The 10,213-nt window shown below is 51.4% G+C and overlaps 4 protein-coding genes across 4 annotated transcripts; 1 reads left to right on the top strand and 3 right to left on the bottom strand.

Annotated features, from left to right (window-relative positions):
* Positions 1 to 47: 47 nt before the first annotated feature.
* On the bottom strand, positions 48 to 1,936 carry STEHIDRAFT_56363 (uncharacterized protein; the record flags this gene model as incomplete). The annotated part of the gene is made up of 3 exons (XM_007303172.1): positions 48 to 1,370; positions 1,432 to 1,615; positions 1,692 to 1,936. 3 exons carry the CDS (start codon positions 1,934 to 1,936, stop codon positions 48 to 50), a joined length of 1,752 nt encoding a protein of 583 aa, XP_007303234.1.
* Positions 1,937 to 2,322: 386 nt separating this feature from the next.
* Positions 2,323 to 5,292, top strand: STEHIDRAFT_96721 (pre-mRNA-splicing factor CLF1). The gene is made up of 11 exons (XM_007303713.1): positions 2,323 to 2,373; positions 2,428 to 2,458; positions 2,514 to 2,671; positions 2,730 to 2,760; positions 2,816 to 3,397; positions 3,444 to 3,824; positions 3,878 to 4,084; positions 4,139 to 4,186; positions 4,248 to 4,670; positions 4,735 to 4,873; positions 4,942 to 5,292. Exons 1-11 carry the CDS (start codon positions 2,351 to 2,353, stop codon positions 5,196 to 5,198), a joined length of 2,280 nt encoding a protein of 759 aa, XP_007303775.1. The 5' UTR covers positions 2,323 to 2,350; the 3' UTR covers positions 5,199 to 5,292.
* Positions 5,293 to 5,527: 235 nt separating this feature from the next.
* On the bottom strand, positions 5,528 to 7,263 carry STEHIDRAFT_156510 (uncharacterized protein; the record flags this gene model as incomplete). The annotated part of the gene is made up of 3 exons (XM_007303712.1): positions 5,528 to 5,603; positions 5,660 to 5,715; positions 5,770 to 7,263. The coding sequence occupies 3 exons, from the start codon at positions 7,261 to 7,263 to the stop codon at positions 5,528 to 5,530; spliced, it is 1,626 nt and encodes a 541-aa protein (XP_007303774.1).
* Positions 7,264 to 8,058: 795 nt separating this feature from the next.
* On the bottom strand, positions 8,059 to 10,150 carry STEHIDRAFT_121152 (uncharacterized protein). The gene is made up of 9 exons (XM_007303711.1): positions 10,061 to 10,150; positions 9,934 to 10,005; positions 9,765 to 9,859; positions 9,651 to 9,693; positions 9,345 to 9,418; positions 9,102 to 9,275; positions 8,778 to 9,017; positions 8,686 to 8,705; positions 8,059 to 8,622 (listed from the first exon to the last, which is right to left on the bottom strand). Exons 1-9 carry the CDS (start codon positions 10,097 to 10,099, stop codon positions 8,216 to 8,218), a joined length of 1,164 nt encoding a protein of 387 aa, XP_007303773.1. The 5' UTR covers positions 10,100 to 10,150; the 3' UTR covers positions 8,059 to 8,215.
* Positions 10,151 to 10,213: the final 63 nt, after the last annotated feature.

The raw sequence follows: 10,213 nt of genomic DNA, 5'->3' as shown, positions 1-10,213 counted from the left end.
CGCGCTCGAACTGTTCGAACTGTTTTCCTCACCGGGTTTTCTACGCGTTACAACTCTACCGCGGTCCCCAAGGTATCATCTACCTGTTTCTCCCTCTCTCTCGCCATTCTTCCCTTACCCCGCGCCATCTCAACCTCCGCCCACGACCTCCTAGCCTCCTCAAACACCGTCATGCTACTATCATAGACCTCCGAAAACCTCTCTACTTCCCTGGAAAACCTATCTGAAACCGACACGGCTCCTGATACTGAATCTGGCACCCCGACATTCTGCGACAAAAACGTACGAATGGAAGCGAAGAAAGCGTCCAGAATGGATAGGTTATGCGACGCCAAAAGCGCGTGCGCGGACATCTCGTGTGTGTGCAATAAATGGTGGACGTATGCGCGCGTAAACGGAGGAGAAACAGGATTCGGATTCGGAGGTGGAGATGTCAAGTCCAATTTGCTATGTTGGATAGACGTGGTGGGTGTCGACGGGGAACAAGCGATGCAAGGACAGACGAGCCGGTCATCATCGGTAGATAACGATGTGGAGTTTGAAGAAGCCGGACGGAACGAGTCTGCGAACGCGGTGAAGTCGTATGCATAACGTGAGTCGTATAGATTGTGGCCCAATCCCTGCTGTGCCCTTGTGCCCTCAGTGGCCTCGTCTGTGTTTGCTGACGGCGGGGGGAAAACAAAGTCCAGCGCGATGCCCCAATCTGCAGCCCTCTGAGCCCAATGTCCATCAAAGAGATCGATACCGACGCCCTTGATTAATTGCAAAATTTCGTGCGGTCCACTTATCGAATTCGCGACGCGAGGTTTATTCCGTGGCAACGGCTGCAGCGAAGTTTGCATGAGTGGAATGAGTTTCTCGGTTGTCACAGGTAGGGAAAGAGAAGGATTGGTGTGTGGCGTGAGGACGGCCATTGCCTTCTTGACCTTAGCGGGCGAGGTGGTCGAAGGGATGACAGTGGTTGAAGGTGTCGATAAAGATCGGTGAAGAGGTACGAGGTCAAATGTGTAGCCCGCGACGCCTTCGTCGAGACATTTCAACGGTTTGACTGCTTCGGCTTCTTTCTCGTATAAAGGCTCGAGGAGAGAACGGGCGAATGTATTTCGGGCGGCAGGCTCGACGCCACCAGCCATGTGAACGAATACATTAAGGTGTGGCGAAACAGACGAATCGCTCTTCGTTTCCGATGGAGGGTCTTCATTTGCAGGTATAGGCCGGAGGATTTCGACGAGCCATGCAGAGGACCGCTCAATCGACTTTGTCATTCGTTTTTGAGAATGTGGTCCAGGTGTGAATGGAATATCAGAGAGGGCGACCACGATGTCTGGTTCGCAAGCCTGAACATATGATCGCCACTCTGGGGCTGTTACCTGTAGTTCTGATGATCAACACTCGACAAGAGAAGCCGGTGACGACAAAAAGTACGCTTACTTTGCGAACGCCGCGCAGACAGTAAGCATTGACGAATTCGTGACCATTTGCAGGCATCTCGCGTCCGTCAAAAGGGTCCCGAAGGGAAGTAGAGATGATATGTTGAGATGGTAGGAAACCTAAGTATTTGTGGAGAGGATGTGGGCCCTGTTGCAATGTAGGTACTGGCGGGATACGATCCAAGCTTGTTAAATAGGCGTAAGCGATCCAAAGTCGAGAGCACAATAGGATAGTCTCTGACCAAACTTCATATCACTCACAAAGATTCGAATGGAATATGTACCCATGCAATGGCCTTTGTGGCCCTAGTTGTGTCCCTCGCGAGATGCGGAACGATACCGCGTGACGTAGAAGTGATGAGACCAGGTGTTTTAATCTCGAGCGAGGTGCCATCTTGTCGTCGTATAGAGACTCTGCCTACACGGGGACCCCAGCCAGATGGCGATGAGGAAGATGTGGCGTTGGGTGAGGGGATCTCCGGGCACAGATGCAGGTCGAAGTTCATGACGCTATGGTGTTTTTGGTGTGACATATCGTGAGCAGGTCTTCTAGACAGTGATTTTGATAGGCAATGTACAGGATGTCGACAGAATCTATATGCGACGGCCAGTTTGAGTGTTTTGCGCAGATGCCAAGGTGAGAACAGTACGTCAAGCACGCAGATTGGAGTGGACAACCTCTTAAAGCTTTTTTTGAGAGAAACCCAAACCTAGTAGAGCATAGATGCACAAGATGATCGAGTTTTAGGAATCCGAGAATTGACAGACGATAGCTAATAGGCCAAGTGGCGAAGGAAGAGGGTCAAGAGTAATGTTCAAACTCCGAAAGCGAAGATGCAAAGAGTGACTACGATTTCGTCGCGTTGACTTCCTTACAGCGCTTGCGCTCACCGTCGACCTCACCCTCACTTACATTCACAATGCAGGACGGAAGGGCTCCAAGGTGCGTGTCTCGTCTCGTTAAAATGATTTATCCCATCTTAATGTGACCTTGTAGGATCAAAAACCGGGCACCCGCTGCCATCCAAGTGCGTCCAGCTTGCCACAGTATCACTCGAACCTTCGCTGACCGTCGGGCCTTAGATCACCGCCGAGCAACTTCTTCGTGAGGCTCAAGAACGACAGGAGACCCAGTTCCGCGCACCGAAGCAACGAGTTGAGGATTTCGAGGAACTCCATGAGTATCGTGGAAGGAAGAGAAAGGAGTTCGAGGAGCGCATTCGGCGGACACGAGGAAGCATGTGAGTCTCGCAACAAACTGCTGTCCAACCATCGGCTATGTTGACGCGTCAATCTCAGAAAGGAGTGGCTACAGTATGCGAACTGGGAGGTACGTGTCCTTGTGCTCAGAGATTCAACCACCTCGATCCTGACGCGAATATCAGGCTTCCCAAAATGAATTCGCACGAGCTCGTTCCGTCTTCGAGCGTGCACTCGATGTCGACCCCCGAAGCATACAACTATGGCTCAATTACACAGACTCCGAACTCAAGGCCCGTAACGTTCAACACGCTCGCAACCTCTTCGATCGCGCCGTCACTCTTTTACCCCGTATCGACCAACTCTGGTATAAGTACGTTTACCTCGAGGAGCTCCTCCAGAATGTCGCTGGTGCGCGACAGGTGTTCGAACGGTGGATGGCATGGGAGCCGGATGACAAGGCGTGGCAGGCGTACATCAAGATGGAGCTGCGGTACGAGGAGTTTGATCGTGCGAGTGCAGTTTACGAGCGGTGGGTTGCGGTCAGGCCGGAGCCGAGGGTATGGGTGAAGTGGGGTAAATTTGAGGAGGAGAGAGGGAAGGTCGACAAGGCAAGAGAGGTATTTCAGACGGCATTGGAGTTCTTCGGAGATGACGAGGAGCAGGTGGACAAGGCACAGGCGGTGTTTAGCGCTTTTGCGAAGATGGAGACACGGTTGAAGGAGTATGAACGTGCTAGGGTCATCTACAAGGCAAGCTATCTGTGCGTCACTCTATCTTGCGGTTCGGGCCTGACTATGACACTCCGTCCAGTTCGCACTCTCGCGTCTGCCACGATCAAAATCCGCGAATCTTTACTCCCTGTATACGAGGTTTGAGAAGCAACATGGAACACGGACGACGCTCGAAACTACTGTGCTTGGGAAGCGGAGGATACAGTACGAGGAGGAGCTGTCGCATGATGGGAGGAATTATGATGTGTGGTTCGATTATGCACGACTCGAGGAGGGTGCGTATCGGGACTTGAAGGAGGAAGGTGCCACGGAAGAAGAAGAGGAACAGTCTGTGGGGCGAGTACGGGAGGTCTACGAGCGTGCAGTCGCTCAGGTCCCTCCAGGCGACCAAAAACGACATTGGCGACGATACATCTTCCTATGGCTCAACTATGCTCTTTTTGAGGAAATAGAGACCAAGGTGAGTATCTTTTACAGTATCTTACTAGATCACGCTGATCAGAAACCATGTAGGACTATGCTCGAGCTCGCCAAATCTATCAAACCGCTGTACAACTAGTGCCACATCGAGTATTCACTTTCGCTAAATTGTGGATTATGTTCGCCAAATTCGAAGTTCGCAGACTCGCTCTTGACACTGCACGCAAAATCCTCGGTACCGCTATCGGTATGTGTCCTAAGGAGGCCCTCTTCAAGGGTTACATCCAGCTTGAATTCGATGTACGTTTCCCCTCAGCTTACATGTGTTCCCGATACTGATTCGTGGCACTACAGCTCCGAGAGTTTGACCGTGCACGAAAGCTGTATGAGAAGTACCTCGAGGTATGTAGATATCCCTATTTGCCAATTATTTCTTCTCGCTGACATTGTCCACATTGTCCAGTTTGACCCCACAAACTCAGCCGCATGGATCAAATATGCCGAACTCGAAACACAACTTGCAGACTACTCTCGTGCTCGTGCCATCTTCGAACTCGGCGTCACTCAATCACCGCTCTCCATGCCGGAGCTCCTCTGGAAAGCCTACATTGACTTTGAGGTCGAGGAAGGCGAGCGAGAGAAGGCGAGGTCGTTGTACGAGAGGTTGGTTGATGTTAGTGGCCACTGGAAGGTCTGGGTGGCGTTCGCGCTGTTTGAGGCACAGGCGATGCAGGTGCCGAGGGATGAGAGGGACGAGGAGGAAGAGGAGGAGGGAGATGATGAAGAGGAGAAGGAGGTTAAGATGGTGGAGGGGAGCTTGGAGAAGGCAAGGGAGGTTTTCCAGAGGGGATACAAGAGCTTGAAGAACAAGGGGCTCAAGAACGAGGTACGGAGGCTTCCTTCTCTGCGTATTCCCCATTCCCCGCTAATTCGTCGTGTCCTGCATACAGCGTGTCGCTCTCCTTCAAGTCTGGAAGAACTTCGAGGAACAACGTGGCACAGAAGAGGATGTCGAACGTGTGCAAGGCATGATGCCTGTACAAGGCAAGCGCCGTTACGTTGACGAAGAGACCGGCCAACTCGTCGAAGGTATGTCGTCCACTTCCCTGGTCACTATTGCCTTGTATTCAGATACTTACGCTTCTCTTGAATATCAGACTACGACTATATCTTCGCCGACGACGAACGCGAGTCCAACCCTACGTCCTTCAAGTTCCTCCAAATGGCACACGCATGGAAGGCAAGCGGTGGAGGCGGGCTTCTCTCTGGTTTCACCGCATCGGCTGCCAATGCCAAAGACGACGAGAGTGAAGAGGAGAGCGACGAGGACGACGAGAAGTCGTCGAAGGCTGGGGACGATGAGCCTATGGATCAGGACCAGGAGAGTGTGGCAAGTTCAAAAGGAGACGATTAGTTAGCCTTTTCGTTGTTCCCGTTTTCTGGTTCGTGCTGTTGTTGTACTCTTTCTGCCATGAATCTAGGCGGCATTCTTGGCGTATTTAACGCAGCTCTAGTCAGTCTTGACCAACGACTGTTCCGAGAAGAGGGAAACGGAAAAAGGGATATTGATAAAATACATCCACGAAGATTGGAAACTAAAGATACAAATCTAGAGGGTATTATAATATGTATATGTGTACAAAGGATGGATATAACTCGGTTGAGATAGCATGTTTCGGCGATCTAATGGCTGAGACAAATATGATACGTACGGTCGGAAGCGGGTATGTGTGGTGCTTAGACTCAAGCAGTGGTCGAATGGAAGAGAGATCGAGGTGTCTCTGGAGTTTCTCCCATCAGCTGAGCGAGCATGGTATACCTGGGAAGCACAATTAGAACAGTTGAAGGTGGTACTAGAGACTCCGTATCACTCACGAAGCAGCAGCTTGTAAGAGTTCGGGAGAAGCAACGCCGTTGTGGCGAGGGCGTGGCTAAAGAGGACAACCGATCAATACACTGAGAAATACAGAGTGAATAAAACGTACGGCAGTTTGAGGAATACTGAAAGGATCTGAATCCCTCTCATCGTCTTTTCCTCTGGACAACCTCGAAGGTTGCACATCCGAAGACGGTGGTGTAGGCAAGAATCCCCTACCCATTCCCTTCCCACTATCGTTACCGACATTGCCTGCCCTTTCTGGTGTCTCACACGTTGGTTCAAGCTGGTTGAGAATATACCTGTCGGCCCTGGCTACCCTCATCCGGATGTCCCTCATGAATTCCCTCACGGGCTCCATGTCTCTCACTTTCTCCTCTTCGACCCGCCTTCTTTCCTGGTCGACATGCCTCGCGAACAACGCCAAAGAGATACCCGTGGCGCGGATGGTTTCAGAGTTCTCCGTTTGAAGACTAGCCAGGTTGGATAAAGTATCCTGGAGCAGAGAGCCGACAGAGGCGTGCGAAGAAGCGAGGGACACATTTTTAGCGGTGAGGTCTGTAAGTGTTGCACGCGAGCCTTGAAGATCGTCTATGGTCTTGCTGAGTCGATGCGTAGACTCCTCGTGCGCCACACGCAATGTCTCCCTCGCCGCCCTCATTTCCGCCAAATCCGCCGTCTGCCTCCTCAACTGTTCCTCCAACTCTTTCACCTGTCCCCTTACATGCGTCAACTCCCCACCTAAGACCGCATTATTGCCAGACGCGAGCCTCAAGGCACCCTCCATCGATTGTCTTTTTTTCACTTCCTCGTTCAAATCCTTCTGCATCTCCTCAGCTTTCTTCGCATTATCTTTTAATTGTTCCCCTGCCGATGTCGCGTACTTCCGTAAGCCGTTAAGGATCCCGGTCATCCTTTCCGATTCTATCCTCCGTTCCGTCTCCATCTTGTTTCTCATCTCGATCATGCCCTGCGCGGCTTTCTGACGAGCCTGAAGCGACGCCGAATGTTGGATGTGCAAGGCCATGAGTTTACGGGAAAGTGTGGTTTGAGTCGCTGCAGCAGCCGATGCCTGGGCGGTGAGCGACATGACCTGGGATTTGAGGATGGTATTAGCGAAGAGGAGGTTCTGATGTTTCGACTTCAGTGCGGCGAGATCTTCTCGCAGGTGGATCACAGCCAAAGTCTTGTCCGCTAGCTTCCGGCCCAGCATGCGCGCAAGCTTATATGTTAACCCAAGGGCATATATCCCCAGGCCCAAGATCTGTCCCCGGGTCATCATCATCTTCCCTCCACGCGCGAGATTGCCTGAGCCGTTGTCATTTGAATCGGTATATAAGAAGGAGTGACGACGGAGGTATTGTTTCAGCTCCCTCGTTGCGAGCGCGGACTTGTGTTGTTCCTGAGCGAGAAGAGACTCGAGGCGCTTTGAATGCGACTGATGAGATTGAGAGGTGTCGAGTGCATTAGAGAGGGATTCTTGGAGGAGGTAGACTTCGTAGGATGTACTGAGGAGCTCGTCAAAGGTGGCCTCGAGCGGGTGGATAGAGTTCGTGTCCTGTGCATGGACGCCATAATGAGGATTGTAGTGGTAATATGTCATCAGGCCACGCTCGAAGGCAGAAAAGAGTGAGAACAGTGAACATACCTCGTTTAACTTCAATCCTAGTTTTATTTGTTTGACTACGCCTGAGTCGGCTCTCGAGCGTAACGAGCGAGCCAAACAAGCGACAGGGGGACACGAAAGAGCACGCGAGGCACAGAAGACGGCTATAAGGGGTAGAGAGGCCACTGCAAGCAATGAGAGTCGTTCCAGCACCAGCCGAGGTATAATTATCGAGTACGAGTCGATACCCAGACCAGTGACATCAGAGTACAAAGCCACAGCGCGATGTACACCGTGCAAGAGAACCTGGTGGTGCAATGTCGAACATCAGCTACTGGTTCGTGCACTCAATGCCTCGAGAAAGGATAGCGCACCCTGGGAGAAAGTTCCATGATTCTAGAGCATTCAGCAGACAGATAGAACACAAGAACCAGGCCAGTCGTAGAGAAGACCAGATCAAGACATCCCCGGCCTGAGAAGACTGAGGAGTTAGGATGTGAAGGTGGCGCCAGAGTCCTAGACAAGGGAATGCCCATAGTGGGAGGAATTGCAGATCAAAGAGAGTGCAGCGATAATAGACAGAAAAAAGAGAATGTGAGGGCAGCGAGAGGAAGACAATGTCGCAGACGAAGTCGAAGAGAAGCTTGTGGCGGGCAACTCGAACTGAGTGCTTGTTGAAAGAGGCCCACGTGATCGCGTTCCGTCGATCTAAAAGTCGATCGCACGGAAAGCGATATCGTCGGAAACAGTCGACTGACTGAATTATTGCGACCCGCACGTTCCGCACTGTTGAATGGCTGGTTGTAAGCCAGGAAGAGCAAATATTAGTGTGTTCATCTTCCTAGGCTATAACATAACTCCCATGTATCCGTCCACGATATGTACCAGTCCATCCGCGATCCACTAGTCAAGGAAATTCATGACTTCCTGCACGGTAGACCTCTATCAATCACTTCGCCCAGCCAGTTAACCTACCCCACAATCCCTTCCTCTCCCCTTCATCTTTCTTCCCCAACAACGCCGTCCTCTCATCCTGGCCACTAGACACATCAGTCCTCTCGCTTCCATTTCCTTCCTGGCGGCCGAACATAGCCCCTTCCTCATCTACAATACTTCCCTCGACTGCCTCCTCGACTGCATCTCCCACGGTCTCCCCATCTTCGACCCCACTACCTCTCCTCATTCCGACTCTCACAGGAACCTCAGAGCCTCCAGGCCCGTTGTCGTGGCTGTGGATGGAAGGGATTGGAACGCCGAAGTCGTCGATGCCGAGACGATGTTGGCGGCGTTTCCAAGCAAGACAGAGGACAAGAAGGATGCCTTGCATGATGGCGGCGACAAGGTACATTATCCAACCTGAGAAGTTGTCGTCTCATCAGAACAAGAATAGGTGTATAAAAAGAGATGGGCAAGACGCACTCGTCCAGTTCGTTCCAGGCCTGTCCGAGCATTGAAAAGTACATCCGTCAGCATTTTCACTGTTTCAACTCACAACAGAGTATCGAACGTACCGGAGGGCAATAGAAAGCACCATGACCAGTCCACCCGGTGTCTGGATTACCATCATCGGTATACTAAGCGCGCCCACTAGCTTCGTCCTGTACGTCCTAAGCAGTTGGGGATAGTATTGTAAAACGGCAACACCGCCGGAAAATAGGCCTAGGAAGGTAGCCCATATATCGAGTTGTGTGGAGTGGGCTTCGGTTTGGGTGAATGAGAGGAGAAGGAAAGTTACGAAGGTGATGAGGATTCTGTTGCGCGAAGGAATAGGGTTGAAATTTGGAGTGTTAGTTTAATACTAACAAATGTCATGTATGGCAGTTGTCAGGACTCACAGGTGAATGAGAACAACCCATGCTAAGATGACAGAAGTCCGCCATTCATCTGTCTTCACGTTTGTCCTCAGGCGTTGCGGTGAATCCGGTCGGATCGATCGTGAATCATGCGAGTCGATAGTGACAGTGAGGTATTTGAGGTGAGGTGGGTAGTATATCATGTAAAGCACGAGGCTATGATGATATTGTAGGTGAGACAAATGCTAGGAAAAGTGCTGGATAATCAGAGAGGCATGAACTCACATGATGTCGAAGAGGAGCCATAGCAGGGCGACCTGTATGACACCAGCAGCAGCTTCTAGGCAAGTCCCAAAGCTCTATGGTATGCTATCAGTCAAGGAGGTTGCGAAAACCGGAGGCAAGAAAAAGTGAACCGCCACGGAAATACATGAGAACTTCGGGTGGTACCTGCATGTTCTAAGCTGTTTCTAAAAATACACCACTGATAAAGATCACCGCATGGCTTCGCACTCTAGCATTCCCAGTATGACATGCGTATCCCGCGACCCTCGTTCGGGTTCTCAGACTCCTCAGGAGGAGAGCACTCACCCAGACGCGACAGCAACTAATCACGCCCCATTGCTTGACGACACTTCGCCCCACAAGAACGCAAACAGCAAGTCAGGATACGTGAATTGAGTAATACGTCGGAGTCGGACGTACATGTTCAGCATGCCGGAGGCAGACGACGTGCTCCCCAGGAGAAGGAACCATGGACTGAAACCTTCTGAGGAGCCTTTGTTGATTATCCGTAGGTGCTACCGATAGAAGCGAAGATAATAAGCGGTGAGTAAGTGGTAATTGTCCATTGCAACTGTCCGCCGGGGCCAACCTGAGGAGCATAGGAGATGATGAGGCCCACGATGAGACCTGCGGAAAGAACGTCCGCGAAGACATCGTGAACCTAGGTGACGCGTCAATAAGGATATTAGGTCAAGGTGAAATCGTAAGAGACGAACCACTTGACAGGACGTCGACTCAAACAGGTCGCCCTTCATCCTGAAGATACAGAACTTAACTGACTGGTAAAATGAGACGAAGAGAGCACGAAGCTCGGTCGGACAGAACTCGACGCGTAAGGAGCACCGCGATATTGTACACCACGTGACCAT

Source organism: Stereum hirsutum (assembly GCF_000264905.1).
Source record: "Stereum hirsutum FP-91666 SS1 unplaced genomic scaffold STEHIscaffold_6, whole genome shotgun sequence".
In the NCBI taxonomy this organism is placed as follows: domain Eukaryota; kingdom Fungi; phylum Basidiomycota; class Agaricomycetes; order Russulales; family Stereaceae; genus Stereum; species Stereum hirsutum.
This window is presented reverse-complemented; position numbering and strand designations above follow the sequence as displayed.